The sequence below is a fragment of the Pseudoliparis swirei genome, chromosome 11, assembly GCF_029220125.1.
Source record: "Pseudoliparis swirei isolate HS2019 ecotype Mariana Trench chromosome 11, NWPU_hadal_v1, whole genome shotgun sequence".
Taxonomy (NCBI): domain Eukaryota; kingdom Metazoa; phylum Chordata; class Actinopteri; order Perciformes; family Liparidae; genus Pseudoliparis; species Pseudoliparis swirei.
In genome coordinates, this window is record NC_079398.1 from 3,260,149 (window position 1) to 3,281,818 (window position 21,670).

At 44.0% G+C, this 21,670-nt stretch overlaps 3 protein-coding genes across 6 annotated transcripts; 1 reads left to right on the forward strand and 2 right to left on the reverse strand.

Annotated features, from left to right (window-relative positions):
• Nucleotides 1–4,516, reverse strand: ngb (neuroglobin). 2 transcript variants are annotated; one of them, XM_056426313.1, is made up of 4 exons: nt 3,232–4,516; nt 2,420–2,528; nt 2,190–2,309; nt 1–2,076 (listed from the first exon to the last, which is right to left on the reverse strand). In XM_056426313.1, exons 1-4 carry the CDS (start codon nt 3,327–3,329, stop codon nt 1,924–1,926), a joined length of 480 nt encoding a protein of 159 aa, XP_056282288.1. In that variant the 5' UTR covers nt 3,330–4,516; the 3' UTR covers nt 1–1,923. The 2 variants fall into 2 exon arrangements, with proteins under 2 accessions (XP_056282288.1, XP_056282287.1); XM_056426312.1 differs by having other exon boundaries at nt 1–2,309; nt 3,232–3,329.
• fam161b (FAM161 centrosomal protein B) lies at nt 4,517–12,293 on the reverse strand. 3 transcript variants are annotated; one of them, XR_008833167.1, is made up of 11 exons: nt 12,200–12,293; nt 12,032–12,110; nt 11,028–11,279; nt 10,432–10,949; nt 9,047–9,348; nt 6,918–7,036; nt 6,642–6,809; nt 6,439–6,538; nt 6,169–6,341; nt 5,685–5,932; nt 4,582–4,670 (listed from the first exon to the last, which is right to left on the reverse strand). XR_008833167.1 is itself a non-coding variant. In XM_056426308.1 (10 exons), the coding sequence occupies exons 1-10, from the start codon at nt 12,228–12,230 to the stop codon at nt 4,520–4,522; spliced, it is 1,893 nt and encodes a 630-aa protein (XP_056282283.1). In that variant the 5' UTR covers nt 12,231–12,293; the 3' UTR covers nt 4,517–4,519. The 3 variants fall into 3 exon arrangements, 2 of the variants coding, with proteins under 2 accessions (XP_056282283.1, XP_056282284.1); XM_056426308.1 differs by lacking the exon at nt 5,685–5,932 and having other exon boundaries at nt 4,517–4,670; XM_056426309.1 differs by having other exon boundaries at nt 4,578–5,932.
• On the forward strand, nt 12,294–21,670 carry coq6 (coenzyme Q6 monooxygenase). The gene is made up of 12 exons (XM_056426311.1): nt 12,294–12,690; nt 13,067–13,201; nt 14,642–14,700; nt 16,945–17,071; nt 18,643–18,773; nt 18,873–18,980; nt 19,221–19,283; nt 19,378–19,485; nt 20,074–20,276; nt 20,432–20,547; nt 20,890–21,056; nt 21,538–21,670. The coding sequence occupies exons 1-12, from the start codon at nt 12,486–12,488 to the stop codon at nt 21,565–21,567; spliced, it is 1,452 nt and encodes a 483-aa protein (XP_056282286.1). The 5' UTR covers nt 12,294–12,485; the 3' UTR covers nt 21,568–21,670.

Below are 21,670 nucleotides of genomic sequence, written 5' to 3' on the forward strand. Positions count from 1 at the left end.
TTTAACAGTAAAATATCCACAAAAAGATCACTTTATTTCGTCTCAAATAAGCACACAAGTTTTATTTGTTCAGGATGGAATCCAGTTTACAAAGAGTGCGTGCTTGCATCAACTATAATAATACTGTGCGTTTTTGGTTGAAGGATAACGAGGTGAAGTCATCGCTGTTCGATAGCAGCTGATCACGATGAGGTAGACAGTGACACACCCAATATGCACAGAGCTGGATGTTAACAGGATAATATTCCAGTCATCAGTCACGCCTGCTAGAAAGACCGAATGCCAGGTAATTGAAAACAGAGATGTGAAGAACAACCTGCAGAGGGCTGTGTACCGATACGAAGAAAAGAATCACGAGAAATACTCCACATGCACAGTTCATCAACATTACACCTGTGGGCTGGAAAGTACTGGAAAGACGAAACAGACGATGCAGGGATTAAACAGTCCAACAGAAAAACTCAACTTCTATCATTCTGTCAGGACTGTACATTTAGAAGTTGATGTATTATTTTGAATAAATGAAATCCACACAAGGTATTATTACATCTGGAGGATATACTTTGAAAAAACAAAACGATGCTCTTTAACAACACATACATTTCAGAATATAAAAATAAACTTTGTACATGTAAACTCAGACTAAAGCGATAATAACCACATATCAGCAGCTTGGATGTACAGTTGTATGGCGTTATTATATAATACTTGGCGCACTGTTGCTAAGTTACTTGGCATTATGTGCATGGATGTCAACAGCAGCTGAGGATGATACATACAGTGTTATGTCAGCAATAACAACAACAACAACAACACACATATTGGACAGTGACAGCACACAGTATATGTATTATTTGTTCTGAAAAAAGATCATCATCAGTTCAGCTTGCCTTTGTGTCATAATCCCACAAATAAATATGCACTCCAGCCCCACTTCCACGTGTCGTAAAAACACGAGCGACTCACCTTCACCTCTAAAGATGAGGTAATGCTTCGTTTGTAGCCACAGAAACACAGTTAATAAGCACGACTAAGATAAGCGGCGACAGTACGAGAAAACTACTTTACACCAACGGTGACTAGAAACGGAAAGCACGGGAACAAAGTTCTCATTCCTCAAAGATGCCCTTCACTCTGAAGTGACGAGTTAACAGTCTAGTAGTTAGAGTTTAACAGTCAGCTGAAGCCGATTGAAATCATCACAGCCTCCACCGAGGGGAGCGTCACACACCGCGTTGAGTGAGGCGCGCGCGGACGCCGTAACAGTCGTAGATCGCTGAAGAGACCGATCAGAGAGTGGAACAGTTCTTGTCAGTATCTATTGAAAGTGTTTCATCGGCAATAGTTTAAATGTTAGAGAACAAACGTCGGTGTAATGAAGTGTAGCATCAGTAGAAAACACAGTGCGAGTTTGACGAAGGTGACTTTCCTCCGTATAATCACGCTGCCTCGTCCCAAAGCGTTCGACATGTCGTGAATCCCTGTGTTCCAGTTGGAGAGAGAGCTGCCACGCTGGCCACAGTTTGAGTAGTTTGCGATGCCTAAATATAATATCTCGTGTTTCACAATTGTGCAACTCTTTTAAGATACATCAAAGACCACTACAGCCAGTGTTATTCGAGTAGATATACCATAGCCATTATATACAAAGAGACTCAACAGTTGCTTTTTTTCTCAGTGCGAGGCGCTCAGATTACAGACCCAGACTGAGAAGAACCGAAGCAAGCTGGCTCGGCCGTACGGCAAAGAAAGAAAACTCTGCGATGGGTCGATCCAATTGTACGGTGTAACCACAATTGCTGTGCGACCTCACCCAAAGAGTAAATGTACAGCGGCCGAAGCCACGATGCTGCAAGTTACACAACCTTATTCCATGGCAACCATGTGGAGTGATTTGACGGCGACTGCTCGGCGGCTCCCGCCTCAGTCGGCCTCGTCCTCTCCGCTCTCGGCCCATCCTCGGCTCATCGCTGCGACCACGATGCTGTACATGTTGAGCCAGGCTTGACGCAGCGGGGCCGTGTAGGCCTGGCCCAGACTGCACTGCAGCATGTAGAGAAGGGACTCCCCCACCACCTTGAGTCGTCCCAAACACAAACACACAAGAACAACAACTTGTTTTTCCCCCTCCGCTCATTCACTCGCGAATGTACTTTTTGAGAGTTGCGCTTATGAAATGTCGGTCCTACGGCAAACGACTGCGTGTCGACCCCCGCCGCCTGATGCTTCCTCCCAAGGTTGAGCAGGAAGTCCTCCAAGGAGTGAAGGTCGTCCAGATGGCCGACCGCTGCATCGATCACAAGCATCACCTGGCGTGGCGTGCGCAGACGCGTGCAAATACACAGACACAGAGCGTTCTCAGCGGTTCACAAGAGCGCCCTGCAGACGGGCGGCGGTGACCGGGGTGAACGGAGCTCACCTTGGTGACATGCTCCAGGAACTCGGGGTTGGAGAGGCAGTCTTGTGTGGAGCCACAGTTTGTAGTGTAGTGGAAGAGAGTGAGGAGTGTGGGGTCCAGCTCAAACAGTCTAGCACACACACACACACACACACACACCACACTATTCTATAGGTGTATACACACACAGCATGGGTTGCCAAGCATTTACACCAAATCAATCTATAAATCACGCATCTCAAGAAATCTCTCTTGCTCGTCTATTTCGCGGCAGCTGTCTCAAAGTAAATTGTGGATTATTACAGTCTGTCGCCAAGCAACAAGTCAAGCTTCCTGTCCCTGCATGGTGAAAGTGTGCAGCTCCATTCTCTCTCCACACCTGTGTTACATATTCACATGCACTTATTCGTGACAACACAGTTTAAAAAGTGTCAATCTTGAAGTCACGGATTTAAATAAATGTCTGTTATGTCACTATCTATCACCAAAGGGGGTTACACAACAGAGCCTGAGCCTGTGTCTCACTGATGAAAGTATTGCAATATATATATATATATATAGATATTTGCAGTATTACAATCTGGGTGTCTCTAAAATTCACACAAGAAATTGACATTTTAGATGCATCTCAAGACCCTAGACTTCAAAACTGTGAGCACAAATATTCTCAACACAAAAAACAACAATATACTATTACATTCGGTTTAAGTGTTAAAGATTTTGAATGATGGTTGATGAAAGGTTGACTGCACAGAAAAACAACATCGTCTTCTCTTACATGTCACTAATGTCGCATTCCATTTCAAATCATGCTGATTTATGTGATACATTACCTGGAAAACATGATGACGCCATGAGGAATCTTGTTCTTGCCCAGGCTCTCCCAGCTGCCTCGTATCAGCTCCTTGTCTTTCCCCGACAGCTTCTCCATCCTCCCGCAGGTGGAAACACGCGGCAAGTTCTTCTAGAGCGGAAACACACAACTCCTCTACAGGACAAGATAGATAGATAGATATATACTTTATTAATCCCCAAGGGGAAATTTTTCGTCAAGAGGGCTCAGTTTAAGGCAAGCCGTAATATTCAAGTTAATCCACAGACGAAGCGTCCGCCAACCCACCTGGAAGACAAAGTGGAGCATCAAGTGAGTAGATTTGTAAGTGAGAGGGGGATAGAGACGCACAAACATACTGTACCTTCTTAAGGTCAGTCTTCTCTCTGAACTTCTTCTGGTGCAGCCGGGCTGAGGGGTCTGTGTGTGTGTGTGTGTGTGTGTGTGTGTGTGTGTGTCTGTGTGTGTGTGTGTGTGCAGGCAGCAGCCTTGCCTGTCACTCTGGTGCATTTGCTCTTTCTTTCCCCAGCCCCACGGTGCAGTCGGGAAGACAAGTTGTGCCACGCTCTTATCTGTCACACTGGCTGCTGTCTCTCTCTCCCCTTCTCCTGTGCCTCTTGATATGCTCTCTCTCTCTCTCTCTCTCTCTCCAGCACTGGGGATATTTGTCATGCCACTGAAGGAGAAAAAGAGGGATCTCTCTCTTCTGCTCCAGAGAGGCTGCGGCGAGCCACAGCTCCTCCTGCAGGTGAACCGAGGACCGAACACAGACGGAGAATATACGTGCGCACATGACAAAATACTTGGCCTTTGCGCTTTTACTTTAAAATCAAGAGATTTTAGACGTACGGGAATTAAAGATGAACGGCATGCCAGAACACAGAAGTATGTCACGCAGTCCGATTGCTGATCTAAACAGAGGTCAAAAACAGGGAAAGGTCTAAATAAGTCAGCCAGGCAAACGTATCCAAAAGAGGATCAGGTGAGAGGAGTCGGTACTCAGACAGGGGCGATGGCTGGACTGCTGAAGAGGAAGTATGCAGCTAATCTGCTGGGGCCAGTGGGCCTGTATATAAACTACTGCGCTGATGGAGCAGCGGTAACAGGTGTGCAGCTGGGCGGGGCAGGTGAGGTGAAGGGGGGCTGCAGGAGGGAGTGGCCGGACATGAAATGTCAAGAGAGTAAAGTCAGGGGGCGTAAGGGAAACGCAAGGCTAGGAATTGTCTGACATTGTGACAGGGAAGTCCATTTGAGGCCGTGTTCAGCCGCGTCTCCTCAAACAAGCGTGATCAGAACATTCGGCGGCGAGGTGCCCATCCTCTCGTTGATCCAAGATGTGTCGGTTGCCTCTCGCAGCACTGCGGCTTCTTTAAAAGGTCGGGAGAGATTTGCCCGGTTTTCAGCCGTGCACTGGGGAAATCAGAGGTGCGCAGCATCCTCCTGAGGGACGACAGGGCACAGAGCGGAGGGATGAACTGTTCCCATGACAACCTGCCAAGATGGAGCCCTTGAAGCTTGATCATGCGATGTTTGAGAGCTCTTGAAGTGTGTGGCAACGTGTTGCGTTTCGACTTCAATTTCTTTTTGTAATCATGCTAAATTAATCATATACTTATTTTGCCACAGGGAATGCTGTTGCAGGCACATTTTCTCTGTCATTACCTGAGCGGCTGGCTGGCAGCAGCACATTGTCGGCCTACTGTATGTTTATGAAACATATTGGACTCTTTTCAACTCAATTTCAAACGACGCCTTCAATCGTCCCGTCGGGAAAAAACCACTAAATTTTTCATGATGTTGTGTTTCTGAACTGAAGCGTTGTCTTCAATGCGCTAACAAAAAGCCGACAAAAAGTATCCATACGGCGTGCACCGGCCTCCGTGACTGCATTTCAACATATTCAGACATGCCCATGTGGTCCGTTTGTAAAAGAGGATTTGTAGGATTCCTGGAAGTCAGTTTAAGTCGAAGCGCAAGCTTCCAGCTCAAGTGTATTTGATGTGGGTCTATGTGCTTGGAACCGCTGCGCTGCTCTCTGTGCATTTTACACAGTGCGGGATGTTTGTTTAGGTGGCAGTGCGGCTATAAAAATTACAGGAAACTTTACCCCATCCATCTGAGAAAGGCCATGTCAGAAGCTCTGTGCCCTCACGGGACCTGACCCATAAATGTACATACATTTATCCCATTTTTTAAAACCGAGTTAAAGAAAAAGAAAATACAGATTACACTTGTCACGGTAGAAGTGGAGTAATCTTTCGCTTTTGATGTCTATCTGAAGATTTTTTGATTTCGACGAGGTAAAACTGGAGTTCTCAAATAGTTTTTTTACTGTTCATCCTGGTAGCCAAGTGTTTATCATCCTCGAAATGAATGTGTTCATTCTCCTGAGCAAAAGTGCACAAATATAAATATATATATGTATTAAAATCATAGAAAACATGAATTACTTACTTCAGTACTCATAGTTTGAAACGATTGTCAAGTCCAGATTGTTTGTCATTTCATAATTTGTAGTTTGCTTGGTGGGAAAGTAAACCGGGACATGAATCCTTTGGAAGGCCGTGTTGTTTTCTCGCGGACAGGCCATAAAAAAACTCTACCGCCTGAACCTTTTTGATCATGGCATTTCTTCCCCTTTGGACTTCATGCTCTTCTCTTCCACATCTTCAATTTTCTCCCCGTCGTCTCCATTTTCTTCTCTAAATCAGACATGTTGGGGTTAGAAAATGTTTATATTGTAATTAACTTGAACTTTTACTTGGCTACAGCATTTATCTTTCTTAGGGCAAGCTCAGAAAATTATGTAATGTAGGATGACCAAACCACAAGAAGTCCTTGGCTCTACAGCACCAGAGCTCTTCATAATTGTACCGGACCCACTGGTATTACAAAGTGGATGAACAAAACTTGCACAAAGAAATCTCACTCTCCATACCTGCTGCAAATGTGATTGTCAGTCCTGTGGTTCTCGTCTGTATCCTCATTAGAGCTGAATGATGAGGATGTTCCTTCAACCGCTTCTCCATTTTCCTCCACAAACTGCTCCTTTAAGCCGGCTTTCTTCAGCTTGTTCCTGAATGTCTGCTCTGCTTGAGCCTTTGCCGTTTTCTGCCATTAAGAAAAAGTCAAAATGATGCAGGGAGGGGGGTCGGGGGAATGTCCTTTCCAGTGTGATGTAATCTTCTCCGCTTACGATGTCACTCACCTGCTTCACCTGTTCGAACAAAAAAGGGCGCTCCCCGACTCGTGCCTTCATATCCCGTAACTCCCTCGTGTACGCTCTCGTCTTTTCTTGGTCAGCCTCCCTTCACGTAGGAGAAAATTATCGTTTGAGCTGCCGCGGAAGGACTTGGTGGTCGTTGTGATGCGAGTTGCAGAAGTTGCAATATTGGGACAATGAGGACTCACCGATGATGCTGTAGTTTGTCGTCGAACACGTCTTTCAAGCTGCTGTGCGGGTCGAGCAACCTGGCGTGCAGCGCGACTGTCTTCTTCATGGCCTGGGATCTCGTACGGTACTTCCTGAGCCAGTCGGCACTCTCTTGATTCTTGCTATCCCTCATCTCCATTGACTTTCTGAGAAGGTGCACACATGTGGCGCGTCAGAGGATTCAACTATTTACTGGGGAGAACAAATATCCACCGTCTATTGTTCTGAAGTCACGCCGAAAGCATCGGAGTCACCTGATGGCCGTGCAGCGCTTCCTCGTCGCATCCGTGATGAATGTGGGGAGCGTGTTCGCCGACAGTGACGTTAAGGCCCCGAGGGACTTGCTTCTGCTGAGGTCGTTTGCTTTTGGAACCTGTAAATGAAAAATAGTTCACATTCTGTTATGGAGGCCTTTATGTAGATTTGCTAAATCCGTGCAGTGAGGATGCGATGGAGATACGAGGTGTTCTGTCCGATGACACGGCATGATTTAGAGTCGCAGAACTAGTTTATAAAAGCATGAACAACTAGAATGGGCACTCAGTAGAGCGCATACCTTCGCATATCACAAGATTGGGCATTGAATTATGAACATTTTGACATTAGTTGCATGCCAATTGGATAAAAATTGAGTGGTAAAAAGAACATTTTGACCTTTTCATGACCTTGATCTTGACCTTTGACCCGATCGATCCCAAAATCTAATCAAATGGTCCCCGGATAATAACCAATCATCCCACCAAATTTCATGCGATTCGGTTTAATACTTTTTGAGTTAGGCGAGTAACACGCATACAAATAAATAAATACATGGCGATCAAAACATAACCTTCCGCATTTTCAGTTTCATTTTAGTTTATAAAAGCATGAACAATTATGTATTCACTGTGATCAAAGCAAAACGAAAATATATATGTAGAGAAAAATAAAAGTACTACAGGAGAACTACAGAAGACCAACATTGCCTGCGGGTTCCAATACAGTTCAATACAAGGCACTTCAAAATTCACAGAAAGAAAATGACAGAGATGAACTAAAGAGATACCGATGGCTTAAAGACGACACAATGCTAATGTCAACGAGATTAATCATAGATCTGGTTTTGGTTTTGTTTTCCAGAAAAACGATGAAGCATTTTGTACAATTACCTATCTGATACTTTAATCTACAAATAATGTGACTACTTATCTCCAGTATCTTCTTTACATGCCACACCTTTAGCAACAACGCTTACAATTTCTTTATATGGGATGAAATTAGATTAATTTTCCAAGAAATGTTTGGCATTGTTCATAAAATATAATTTTGAAAAAATATATAAAAGGAAGACTTCACTATGATCAACAAGTTTATTCACTTTGGATTAGAGTGAATTACTGTTATGCGGATTTAATGACTAGTTATAATTATTGCGACTCTGTAATGCCCTTGAGTGAATCATCCACCCAATAAATGTGTTATGAACATGTACAGAGATGGTCTTTTGAAATTAAATGTCTATATGCCTGCTTGAAATAAAGAAAATATCCAGCACTGTCGAAATGGGGCGTAAGTTGAAATTGATAAAAGATGAGGTTTGAAAGTTCGAAATACAACTGTTGAAGGGAGAAGACGATTCCCTCTCTAAAGAAGGCCCATTGTATACATTTTAAATAGCTTTACAATTCCACAAATTAGGAGACTGGTATGAACGGCCTGAAAAACAACACATAAGCCACAAAAGAACTTCTCCCAAGTAAATGATTCTAAAAATAAAGTCAAAAGTGATCAGGTCAAAGTTCTTCGTCAGATTTTGAGTAAACCTCAAAGTGTTGAGGAAACAGGAATACATGATAGTGTTTCACAGATGGCAAAAACTGCAGGGTAAATAGCATCATTACACCAGTTATTCTATGTGTGGTGCAACCATCGTGATCTAGAACTTTTTAAACAAGCACGGTCTGAGGTAATCAACGCTGTGTGTCGTTTAGAACATTCAAGGCTTTAAGGAAAGCCAGTGGTTTCCTATCAGCCTTAAGAAAAGAGAAGGGTATTTATTGACTTGACAAAGTGGTGGGTGGATGTCTCCCAAGCCATGACTCAAACATAGTAATGTAAAAGTAAAACGTCAAGCCAGCCATCTGGGCCCGGTGCTGTCGAGTCTCGGATCTCTTTAAATGTAATGTAGAGTCACTGACTCTGACTTATTTTTACATTTTATTGATGTAAAATGAATTAAGTGTATTAATTCCTACCATGGTTAGGCACGGGAGTAATGCAAGACAGGAAAAAAACTATTAAAGCATTAGATTGAACTAAAACCAAACTTCGCATGATAGCAACTTAAAAGTATTTAAAATTATGTGTACATAACTTTTAGTTTGTGGTAAAGAAAAGTTTTCACCTGTGGGTTTTCAGGGCTCATCCTCCTGCGCCTTGCAGGGAGAGCTGATGTCCTCAGATTGAAGGGCTGACATCTCATCACATCTTTACTCTGTGATTTCCTCAGCGCCTCGGTCTGCAGGGCTCTGTGCAGACGGCTGAAATCGGGAACCCGATGGATGATCTTCGGCTGGAAGCTGGGCTTCTCGTCCAGCTTTTCTTTCCTGGTGCGCTCAGCGGTGCGAAGTTTGGGGCTGCCGGAGAGAGTAGGACGCGTCTGTCGCTCTGACGTCTGAGTGCGGACTCGACTGCAAAGCTCCTGGACTGGAAAACATGACAAGAAGGTGATGTCACTGCATAAAGTGTATCAGACGTACTGCACGCGTGCAACCAAAAGGACACGATACAAATGAAGTGTGTATTGTGATTATTTTCAATACAATGCATTTTATTACACTTTCAGAACAACGCACTGCTTTTGTTGGTGTACAGGCCACCAAGAGGCCAAAATTAAATTAGTCTAAACTAGAACGGGCACTCGGTAGAGCGCATACCTTCGCATATCACAAGATTGGGCATTGAATTATGAACATTTGAGCATTAGTTGCATGCCAATTGGGTAAAAATTGATCGCGCTATGGTAAAAAAAAGATTTTGACCTTTTCATGACCTTGACCTCGACCTTTGACCCGATCGATCCCAAAATCGAATCAAATGGTCCCCGGATAATAACCAATCATCCCACCAAATTTCATGCGATTCGTTTTAATACTTTTTGAATTATGCGAATAACACACACACACGGACGCACGTATACAAATAAATACACGGCGATCAAAACATAACCGTCCGCATTTTAAAATGCGAAGGTAATTAATCAGGTGCAGGGCTTTCCATCAATTTTAAATGATGGCTGACTGTCACTATGGAACATACACACCTGGGTGCGGTCTGAGGCTCTTTCCTCTCTACGTCAGTTTCTTTATCTTTGTTTTCTTGCACATGCCATGTTCACACATGCATACACTCCACATATCACTAATTAACTGACTGCTCACTTAATTTAGCTTCCTAAAATAAATACATTTGAAGAGGCATATTTTTGGACACTATTCTGTCATGTAAAAACTTTAACGGTGGAACGATCCGAGAGGGAAACATCACTCTGGTTGAACGGCTCACATCTCACTGACGTGTGCAACTTGTGATCGGGGTCACAAGTCATAAATAAAAGGTCACAAGCCAAATAAATGTGGGAACCATTGGCCTATATACTCTTCTCAGATGGAAGTCTGTAAAATGACAACGTTATGTTACAAAGAGTCTGATCGTTTCATATTTTCACATCAATTCCAGATATCAAACCAAACACTTGCCAGCATCACCCCACCAGAAGAGGAAACCCACCTTTCAGCTCAGAATCTGACACGCCTTCGACCACTTTTTGAAGAGGCTTCCTCACAGTAGCAGCCTTGTTTTTGTGCGAGACTTGGTTTAACATTATCAGCTTCTCCTTTTTCTCCTTTTCCCTCTCCTGGAAACTGAAAGGCTTCTGAATGGAGAGCAAGAAGTCCCTCCTCTGCTCATGCGCCTGGTTCCTGTCCTTCTCCTTCAGCTCCATCATCTTCTGATAGAGGGGCTGGATGACGTGGCTGGGCACTGGGTGAGCGCAGAACTTCCTCTGACACTCGGCCTCAGCCTCCTCCTCTTTCCTCAGCTGAGTTGTCTTCGATAAAGCGAGCCGCTCACATTGTCGAGGCCTGGCAGGAGTGAGCATGGGAGCTCTGTCTGAACTATCCTTCCACTTTGAAGATACCCAGGCTGGAGAAGATAAGTCGGGGCTCTCTGGCTGTCGGGGATGCTGCAAGGTATTTTTGCCTGAGGTCAGGGCAGATGTCGAGATGGATCTCCTCATTCCTACATGTCTTAAAAAACAGAAAGATATTTCAGGAAATTGATGTTATAATTATGACAAAACATAAAAGACATACGCAGAAACCTACTTGGCCTGTTTCAGTGTATTTTGATCAGCGGACTCTGTTGACAGGAGAGAGTTCTGATGAATCCTCCTGTCCAGCTCCTCTTTCTGCCGTGTGTCTGCCTCCTGCAGCTGCTGCCTGAGGGCCTCACTCAGGGCCTTCAGCTGCTGCTGCAGCATCAACTCTGACCTGAGGTGTTCTGCTAGCAGGGCGTCCAGCTTTGGCATATTCCTCTGACTTGTGACAGAAACTAAAGCTGAGTGAAGTTGTCTATTCCTGTAAACAAAAAGTTGTTTACACGTAATAATTAAATGTCATTGAGTATGATCCATGATCGAAAATAAGCAGGGGGTGGGAAAATAACATGTCAATACTTTCAATGTGAACACATACAAACACGAACACACACACACACACCTACACATATAAATATGACTTGCATAAGTTCACATTATCGAATTATGTCTTCTCAGTACATTTTCTTAAATTGAACAGCTAAACCAGTTATAGCAAAAATGATGGACAGAAAATAAATTTCCAAGAATTTTGATAATTGATTCATCTTGTGCTCAAATAAAATCCATGATTCCAGCTATTTAATATAACATTTGAATATATTTAAAATATATTACTTCAATACATATTGAATGGGGGTTTAAATATGTCACTGTGGGCTCTGGGAAACTGTGAAGGACATTTTGAATATGTTATTACATTTTGTGTACCAAATCATCAATTATTTATTGAAAGGAAATTGAAAATCAAATAAGTAATCCATACAGATGGTTAGTGTCAGCTGGAGCTTCATCTTAATCTGTGTTGTCTTGTGTTGTTGGTTTGGACGAACAACCAGGTGCCGTGACTGTAGACGGGTTGCCATGGTGACCAGACCTCCCAACAGCAGGTTGGTCATATCATGTGTGTAGTTTACTTAACGCTAACGTTTATACTCATATACAAACCTCTCGATTTCCTTTTTCATTTAAAAGCAAATAATTAAACGATGGAAGTAATAATGAGAAGCCAACCTGCGAGTTAAGACGAGTTTTAGGAAGTGTTTCTCGTCGTCGTCTTCCAAACGGAACTTCCGTTCTCTAAAGCTCCGTGCTGACAAAATACATTATAATTACATTATATTAAACACAAACTTATCCTGTACAAGGTGTGTTGTAATAAAGTGTCCAGAGGACACTCACCTCGACTCTCGCTCCGCCGTTTCCGCCGCATGGCGCTGCTTGCGGAGTCCTCTTCTGTGATTGGACGCAAACCCGGAAGTACTTCATCTGGGAGCGTTTGTCAACACAAACCAACGCGGCTGGATTACAACAAATGACACAGCTGCCGTAATCCCGACACATTCACCGGGGGGAATCGCGACGTTAATTGACAACCGAAAGAATCAAGACCCTGCAAACCGTCCTGGGTTGTTCTTATTTAATCCGGGGCTCGTCTCACGTGAAGACAAGAGTGAAGACAGAAAACATGCACAAGCTCTCAAGGGCGACGACGCTGGCCTTGAACGGACTTGGCCGGAGCTTTGTGGCAAAACAGCGAGTATCTGCTATAAAAGTCCCCAGAAGAGGATTAGTGTGTGCAGAACATGGAGACGACTCCAGCCAGAATGAAGTGTATGATATCATTATATCCGGGGGAGGAATGGTCGGGTCTGCCATGGCATGCGCCCTCGGTGAGTGACGCCGTCGCCCTTTACATGTTGACGTATGACTTATTATTAACCACACGTTTAAATGTTATACTAATGAAAAACCTAGCTACATCTTGTTAGATACACCCATAGACACGAGTGATTATTACTATATAAGCTACTACAGTATAAAGTCTAGCATGTGTGGCCATAGGGAACAATATGTAGCCACGTTGTATGACTGGACCGGTGTCCTCGTATTGTATTTTATATATTGTTGTTGTATTTGTTGTTTTATAGACCCATATCTATATATATGAATGACACCAGAAATATCTCTACACTTATTTTACTGAAGCAAAACTGATTGGACTCAATCTTATATATGTGTCATGATTGTTTACTTTTTTTTTTAAAGGCATGGATCCCAACTTGGTTGGGAAGAAGATTCTACTGCTGGAAGCGGGCAACAAGAACGTGATGGACAAGGTCCCAGACACCTACAGCACCAGAGTCAGCTCCATCAGTCCAGGCTCCGCCACCCTCCTGAGTGGTACAGTGTGCAACCTGACATGCAACACATTGTAAACACTGGCGAATGTAGCCTGTATGTGGTGTGCTCTTGTTGATAGGCTATGCACATTTAAAAGGGATTGTTCAAAACGGAAAGGAAATATATCAAAAGGGGATTAATTCAGTTTATTTGTATAGCCCAATTTCACAAATTAGAAATGTGTCTCAGAGTGCTTTACAATCTGTACACATAGACATCCCTGTCCCAAAACCTCACATCGGATCAGGAAAAACTCCCAAACAACCCTTCACGGGGGGAAAATGGAAGAACCCTTCAGGAGAGAACAGAGGAGGATCCCTCTCCAGGATGGACAGAACAATAGATGTCATGTGTACAGAAGGACAGATTTAGAGTTAAAATACATTCAAGATTAGCTCCCTTCCTGCGAGAAGCTCGTGCTGCTGGACTGATACATGGCTCCCATGAGTTAGACAAGGGATCAGGCACTGACCGGTCACCAGGGCGGAGCAGGGATCGTATCTCACCTTATGTGTCCTTCCCTGTAAATGTAGCCAGGCTTGATATGATGGACTCGCCTGTGAAACATGTTCTATGTCCTAAATCCGCCTTCTCAATCCATTAGACGGCTGAGCATGTCCAATCCGTCCGATTCTTTTATTTTTTTTAAGCTTTCAGCCTGTATGTGCTGCCACATAATATGACTGTTTCCAAAAAAATACAGATTCATTTCCAAGTGCGAATTCGCTTTTCAAGCGTTTACCTATCACAAAAGCAAAAACAATTTAAGATGTCTCAAAAAAAGGATCCACCCTGTCTTTATTGTGTTTTTATTCATTTTTATGTGATCAGAGAAGTTGACACTGAAATGTGGGATTTTATTTGAAACATTGCGCTTGGTCTGTGACCTTGTCGCCTCCCACTGGAACCTGTGCAAAAACTAAAACGCTCAAACTTGTCTCGAGCGTATGGAACACTGCCACTCCTCCACAAAACCTGACAACATATCTTTTACAGTAACTTTAAATGGTGATTTAAATTCTTGTTTTAAGGTAATTAGATTTTTTTTAAACAGCCCACTGCCACTTTTAAGACTTTTCTTTTTTAATAGATGGACGTTAAATGTGGAGTCAGCTATTCTAATCCAATACACTTTTTGTCAAATTCAGCAAATATCTCACTGCTTGCTGACTGTCTGCTCTCAGAGTGCAGAAAAGAATATCACGAGTTATTGGTTTGGGTTTTTTAGCTAAATTAATAGTCTTTGTCCAAAATTGCTGACTCAACCTTTAACTCACCCATCACAAACACTAGTTGGACCAATTTCTTTGTACTCTTCATTCCACTGACTTTTTGTTAATATTTACCCAATACATGGTCTATAATTTTGTCTACACAGACATGCATTGTGGTATTACATTCATATTGTAACTGTTTTGAAATATATTTGTGCACACACAGGTATTGGAGTATGGGAGCACATCACCAAGATGAGGTGCAAGCCCTATAAAAGGATGCAGGTATGTTGATCTTCAGCTCCATTAAGTTGATTTTTGAAATCCTTAACACAGGGATATAGTAACTGGCATCGTACTGCTCTGTCAAAGGTTCAAAAGAGTATAATTTAAGATAACCACGAATATTTAAAGCCTCCTACAGTGTGGAGCATCTCCCAAAATCCTCCTGTTGCACAGCTTGGGTTTTATTCATACGTCCTCCAGACTTGTATAATTTACAGGCAAACTGTTTGTATTTCTGTCATCCATTAATTACAGTGACGGCACCGTACAATGTGGGGAGAGAAAAATCTGTGACACTCAGTCTGTACATTTGATTAGATTTTGGGATCGATCGAGTCAAAGGTCAAGGTCATGAAAAGGTCAAAATCTTCTTGAATCGCATGAAATTTGGTGGGATGTTTGGTTATTATCCGGGGACCATTTGATTAGATTTTGGGATCAATCGGGTCAAAGGTGAAGGTCATGGAAAGGTCACAATCTTCTTTTTACCATAGCACGGTCAATTTCTATCCAATTGGCATGCAACTAATGCCAACATGTTCATAATTCAATGCCCAATCTTGTGATATGCGAAGGTATGCGCTCTACCGAGTGCCCATTCTAGTTTATTCATTTATTTATTTGTATGCGTGTTATTCGCATAATTAAAAAAGTATTAAACCGAATCGCATGAAATTTGGTGGGATGATTGGTTATTATCCGGGGACCATTTGATTAGATTTTGGGATAGATCGGGTCAAAGGTCAAGGTCATGAAAAGGTCAAAATCTTCTCTTTACCATAGCACGGTCAATTTCTATCCAATTGGCATGCAACTAATGCCAAAATGTTCATAATTCAATGCCCAATCTTGTGATATGTGAAGGTATGCGCTCTACCGAGTGCCCGTTCTAGTTACATTTTATTTTGATGTGATTTGGTGTGACTTCAGTAGCTTATGGATATGTGGCACAAGGTATGCCAAAGAAGATACTGTTTAACACATAAATAAACGCCATCTCCTGGCATATTCAAATACTGGATGGCTCTTATGCACATTTTATTTATTAAAACCATGTTTTCTATGAAGAGTAAATCATTTTGACATTTTCAAATTGGTACTATTTCCCACAGCTTATAATTCTGAAGATTCATGTGAACAACAGGCAGAAGATGAAAGCATCGGAGAGTGGTTGTTTGCTGTAGAGTGAAGCTGCTTTACGGCTGTGGGTGCAGGCTCCGGCCCTCTTGTAAGATGTGGTTGCTGTGTCCCAAGCACTCAACCACAGGGTTTCTCTCTGGGGCGAAGATGTCATCATTCAGTGCCTTACAGTGATTATGGTAGTGTACCTCTCCCATTATATATCTTGACTCTGCTACCACTGATTTGGCTTGTTTGCCATTGAATCTCAGTCCTATACATCTCGCCAAATGTACTGTAGTTCAACTCTTAAATAACATTCTTTCCATGCAGTAAAATGCTCTTCCGTGATTTTAGATTTAAATCGAGGCGTCATTTTGCCCAGATTTTTCTCTAAAAAGTTGCGAGGAAGAAGTGTATTATTTCAATCCTAAACTATGTAGTAACATATTCGACTCCAACACGGCATCATTTTACCCAGCAAACAAAACCAAAACATTTTTTGGGCTGGTCTCAGTAAATCTTACTTCCCAACCACTTATCACAAGTTGAAAACCCACTGCCATTAGTGGTTTTCTGTAGGGTATATCCCCCTACTTTATGGTAAGTTGGAAAAAAGCAGCGCAGCAGCATATTACTGCAGAATGATGGGTTTTGTCACCATAGTTACAACCCAGGAGAGGATTAACCTTGTACAAACACTTTTCACCCCCGCATGTTTAACTCGAATAGTAATTCAGGGTTGGAGTTGCAGTAACCTAAAACGAGATCTCGTTCTGCCGCTGTTTGTTGCGGATAAATATTGACTCACTCTTTATGTTCACAAACATGACATTTGTTATTTGTGTTGCCAAGAGAATGTTTGCAAAAGATCCACATCGCGAAATGTGCTTAGGTCCTCGCCTCAGAGGCTCGTGAAGCTGCAGTCCGCCGGGGGAGTGTCGGTGACCCTCGTCGCTCCGGGTTTATGTCGGCTGCGCCAGCCTCCGACGGCAGCTCACAACTTTGATGTGTTCACTCGATGAAGCGCCACTCTGCCCAGCTATATATAGGGAGAGGGGATGCGTAATTGCTGCATTTAAGGATTTACTTGTAGACCGCAGGCGTAACGTGTCTCTCATTTAGGTTTGGGACGCCTGCTCCGATGTCCTGATCACATTTGATAAGGAGGACCATGAGGACGAGATGGCGTACATCGTGGAGAACGACATCGTTGTGGCCGCGCTCACTAAGCAGCTGGACGGCCTGTCCGGTAAGCACATTATGAATATGACATAAAGCCCCACGCATTACGCCCCGGTGCTCTGTGAGGCCTCTTGATTCATGCTCCATCTGCCCAATGGAAAGCCCAGCCCACATTTATTCCGTCCTGTCCCCGGGTTTTTGTTTATTTGCACCCTCTCCGGGTGGCTGCGTTTCAAGCCACGTTCAGCCCTTGGAGCTGCTTCTGTTTTGCCTGCAAGTTCAATCCAAACCTCACATTGTGGGAGCTGCAGGGCGCCAGCACCTCTGTGTACACGTGAAGTCGCCCAGGGACTTATTTAAAGCTGCCATGAGCTCCCGAGCTTTGCCACCCCTTGAGACACTAAAGCGCTGACGGTGAACCGTTCTTTATTGCCGTTGACATTAGACCAACTTTCGGGACATTTGCAAATAAAACTTGGCTCTGCTTTAACTGTCAGTTAAAGTGGCATCTTCATCAACCGTTTTCAACGTTTTGCACCAAACGAACGAACATGTGGTTACGGCCTCATGTGCCTCCCCTTTTTTTCAGCTGCTCTCTCATTTTAGTCGTGGTGTTGCTACGCTCAAGAAGGATTACATGAAAAGTGTGCTCCGCGCCAGCTGGTTTCAATGTAACCCTGCTCTCGCAATCCCTGGAAACCCGTATTTGACCGTGTTTGGGAACCAGTAGCCGGGTTGTGGATGGGTCCCTCTCCAAGTCTGCATAAACCAGCGCAGCTCCGGATCCTTTCATGCCGAGGGTGTCCAGCTGCTGATATTTTAGGCCGAGAGGCCCTTTTTAGCGCAACATCCAACAAGCTGGCAACATGTGTGGCGTGGTGGGCCTGTCGATAAACACTAAAGGCCATTACGAAGCGTGTCAAATGTAAACTTCTGCAGTTACAATGTGCCAGGGAGGAAAAGCTGCGTGTGTTTTATGAAGCGGTTTATAGATCTTCCACTGCGTTTGGCTGAAGGGAACAAATCCTCTCGTTTTGACGAAAAACAGGAGCTGAGCACGGGTTCAGTGCGACTCGTACTCAGGACCAAGATTTATCCCTTTTGTTGTTGCTCCCACCAGTTCCCATTTTATTACCTTCGCATTGAAAATGCGGAAGGTTATGTTTTGATCGCCATTTATTTATTTGTATGCGTGTTATTCGCATAACAAAAAATGTTTTAAACCGAATCGCATGAAATTTGGTGGGATGATTGGTTATTATCCGGGGACCATTTGATTAGACTTTGGGATCGATCGGGTCAAAGGTCATGGAAAGGTCAACATATTCTTGAATCGCATGAAATTTGGTCGGATGATTGGTTATTATCCGGGGACCATTTGATTAGACTTTGGGATCAATCGGGTCAAAGGTCAAGGTCATGGATAGGTCAAAATAATTTTTTTACCATAGCACGGTCAATTTCTATCCAATTGGCATGCAACTAATGCCAACATGTTCATAATTCAATGCCCAATCTTGTGATATGCGAAAGTATGCGCTCTACCGAGTGCCCGTTCTAGTTTTAAGAATGTTACGTGTTTGTTTTGTCTGCCGCCTTTGTAGTCACCACTTATATGTTGTTGTTGTCGTTTGTCAGATAACGTGCGAGTCAAGTACAGGTCCAGGGTGGTGAAGTACACGTGGCCCAAGCCCCACTTGGCAGCTGACTCCATCCCATGGGTCAAGGTCACGTTGGCCAGCGGACAGAGTGTTGAGACCAAGCTGTTGGTCAGTTGGACTCCATCACAAACGAGTTATTCCATCTGCTGCTCTTGTTTTTGTTTTTCTACTGGTGCCCTTTGTAAATCAGCTGTTTGTGTTTTTAAGATTGGTGCAGATGGATCAAACTCAATGGTTCGGCAGGAATTGGGAATACCAACAGTCAAGTGGGATTATGACCAATCTGCTGTGGTTGCTGTGCTGCACCTTTCAGAGGTGAGCGTCGCCTTCGACACGCGCTCCTTTGCATGTTGTATTTACAACTTGGACACTTAAGATCTTTAAGCAAGTGTTATTTGATGTTACTGCATTCTGGATTTATTATGGAGTGATGCACCCACCCAGAAAAATGCTTTGGACTAACTTTGTATGTGTAATGAACATGTATGCTATACAATGCAAAGCCACCAAACTTCAGTTTAATATTTCATTTAATCGGATGTATGTGTTGGACAGCCCACAGTGAACAATGTCGCATGGCAGAGGTTTCTCCCATCGGGGCCCATCGCAATGTTACCGGTAATATATCTGCATTATTTACTGCAATATATTATTCTTTCAAAGTGTATCCATCAGTCTCGTATGTATGCGCTAATAACTCTGTTCACTGCAGCTGTCGGACACCGAGAGCTCTCTGGTGTGGTCAACCAGCCATCGGCTGGCAGAGGAGCTGCTGGACATGGATGAGGAGAGCTTTGTCGACGCCATCAACTCTGCCTTCGTAAGTCCGGCTCTCGACATTCAGGGGCTGACGTCGTCGTCAGTCGGGTTTCATCCGTCGGGACGAGGTTGCAACATTTCTGTTTTGAGTGCAGCATGTGGCCGGAGTTCTCCACAGACTCGCCTCAGTGTTGAGCGCTTGTTTTGTGACTCACACAAACAATGTTGTCATTGTAAATGTGACTAACATCTCACAAAGGGAATGACATACCTATCCATTTCTTTGTTTTTTTCAATGTTTGGAGAAACTCCTTTTTCCCAAGCTGACTATTTTTACTGGACCTGCTGATGAACGGGGTTGCCACGGTTGAGTCACGTTTGGTTCCAGCCCTGCTGTGCTAATTAAAACCTGTGGTCTCGCAGTGTCGACCATGACTGCATGAAATGTTTCTCAAACAAAGCGAATTCAACTGCATAGCCTGGCCGGCATCTTCTTTCAATCAGCCCAGCTGCCGAAGCCCTGCCAAACCAGTTGGTAGGGAGGGGGAAAGCAGCACTTTCGGTTGCTCCTATGTCAGCTAATTTCTTTGCTTCTTTATTTTCTTCTGGTCATTGTGACTGTTCCTCTGTCTTCTCGCCTGTCTAACAGTGGAGTAATGCGAACCAGTCGGAGCTGATCCAGAAGGCCGGCTCTCTGTTTCGCGGCGCCCTGTCGGCCATCATGCCGTCTGCGGGTTCCCCTCGACAGCTTCCCCCGAGTGTGGCAGGGATCGGCCCAAAGTCCAGGGTCATGTTTCCTCTGGGCGTCGGTCATGCATCAGAATACATCCGGCACCGCGTGGCCCTCATTGGGTAAGACGGTCCTCATGGCTTGCACACTGACACTTTCTGAAAAAAAGTATACAAGCGTTGCTTTTGAGCTTTTCATTGTCTTCTCAACTCACGGTTTACGTGACACGACCGTCTTGCTCTGTGAAATACTGTTTGTATTTGGGTGTTTTTGGCAGGGATGCAGCCCATCGTGTCCATCCTCTGGCGGGTCAGGGAGTGAACCTGGGCTTTGGGGATGTGGCTTGCCTCACTCGTCTCCTGAGCCGGGCCGCCTTTGACGGGAAAGACCTGGGTCAGTGAGAACTCTAAACAGACAGGAGCACTGCAACCGAGCCCCGCGGTTTCCCCTAAGCTCTTTTCCACATAGCACCAACTCAAACGCATGCTGTTGACCTAAATTATATAAAGCATCAGCTTTTCCGACATTTATTTCATGTTTTTTTTTTTCTGTTGATTCTGCCAAGAACAATATGTATTTTCATAAAATGTATCCTGTGTTTATTTTTTACACTGTTGCATGTTATGAATGTTCAAAATAGCACCAGCACTTAATACAGAAAACACATGACACAAGTACACAACTTAAACCATGTCCTCATTTGTTAACCGCCGATTATTTTTGGTTTTCCCGCAGGAGCAATACAGCACCTGTTGGAATATGAAACTGAACGCCAGCGGCACAATCTGCCCATGATGGCCGCCATCGACCTCATGAAGCGTCTTTACTCGACCAACGCCGCTCCTGTGGTTCTCCTGCGCACCTTCGGTCTGCAGGCCACCAACATGGTCCCGGCGCTAAAGGTAAGCTCCGGAACCTGGACAACACTCGGATCATATCAAGCGCCTATCAAAGCCACGCTCCTCCTCCACCCTGACCCCACCCTCCACGCTCTTTTCTGATTACACGGAGCTTTACTTTAGCGGTGTCTATAATTTTCGGAGTTCTGAACCTACTACTATGGCGTCTAAGTTTAGCCCCAAATTAACTGTTGCCAAAAGTGTGTGGGTGGGGTGCAAAGCTGGCCCTAAGGCAGCGGACGGCGGTGTTGGCTTCACACCCCTTTTATTACGACCATTCATGTGAAATGACTTTATTCCCTACTAAGTGATTCAGACCAACACAACTGTGTTGTAAAAGCAGGTCACTATGGAGACGCAAAAGTTAAACGTGACATTTTTTCCATATTGGGTGTTGTGAGTTAACGGGTCTCGTCTCGAGGTCTTCGGCGCCACACACTCGCAGGTCACAGTTTCTGAATGGATGTCTCTTTGTCCCCTGCAGGAGCAGATCGTTGCGTTTGCAAGCAAGTGATGACTTCGTCGTGCTCCGTTGGTGGTGGATCTTCAAAAACTGTGTGAGCTTTATTGGCTGTAAAAATTGTAAATGTAAAACAAATTAAATAGATATATTTTAA

Coding starts and splice junctions, on each gene's coding strand:
- ngb (XM_056426312.1), bottom strand. CDS start 3,329: ATGGAGAAGCTGTCGGGGAAAGACAAGGAGCTGATACGAGGCAGCTGG. Junction 2,529..3,231: donor GGCGTCATCATGTTTTCCAG/GTAATGTATCAC, acceptor TGTGTGTGCTAG/ACTGTTTGAGCTGGACCCCA. Junction 2,310..2,419: donor TCCTGGAGCATGTCACCAAG/GTGAGCTCCGTT, acceptor ACGCCACGCCAG/GTGATGCTTGTGATCGATGC.
- fam161b (XM_056426308.1), bottom strand. CDS start 12,230: ATGCGGCGGAAACGGCGGAGCGAGAGTCGAG. Junction 12,111..12,199: donor ACGGCGGAGCGAGAGTCGAG/GTGAGTGTCCTC, acceptor GTATTTTGTCAG/CACGGAGCTTTAGAGAACGG. Junction 9,349..10,431: donor GTCAGATTCTGAGCTGAAAG/GTGGGTTTCCTC, acceptor CATGTTTTCCAG/TCCAGGAGCTTTGCAGTCGA.
- coq6 (XM_056426311.1), top strand. CDS start 12,486: ATGCACAAGCTCTCAAGGGCGACGACGCTGGCCTTGAACGGACTTGGC. Junction 18,774..18,872: donor GTGTTGAGACCAAGCTGTTG/GTCAGTTGGACT, acceptor TGTGTTTTTAAG/ATTGGTGCAGATGGATCAAA. Junction 20,548..20,889: donor CTTTGACGGGAAAGACCTGG/GTCAGTGAGAAC, acceptor GTTTTCCCGCAG/GAGCAATACAGCACCTGTTG.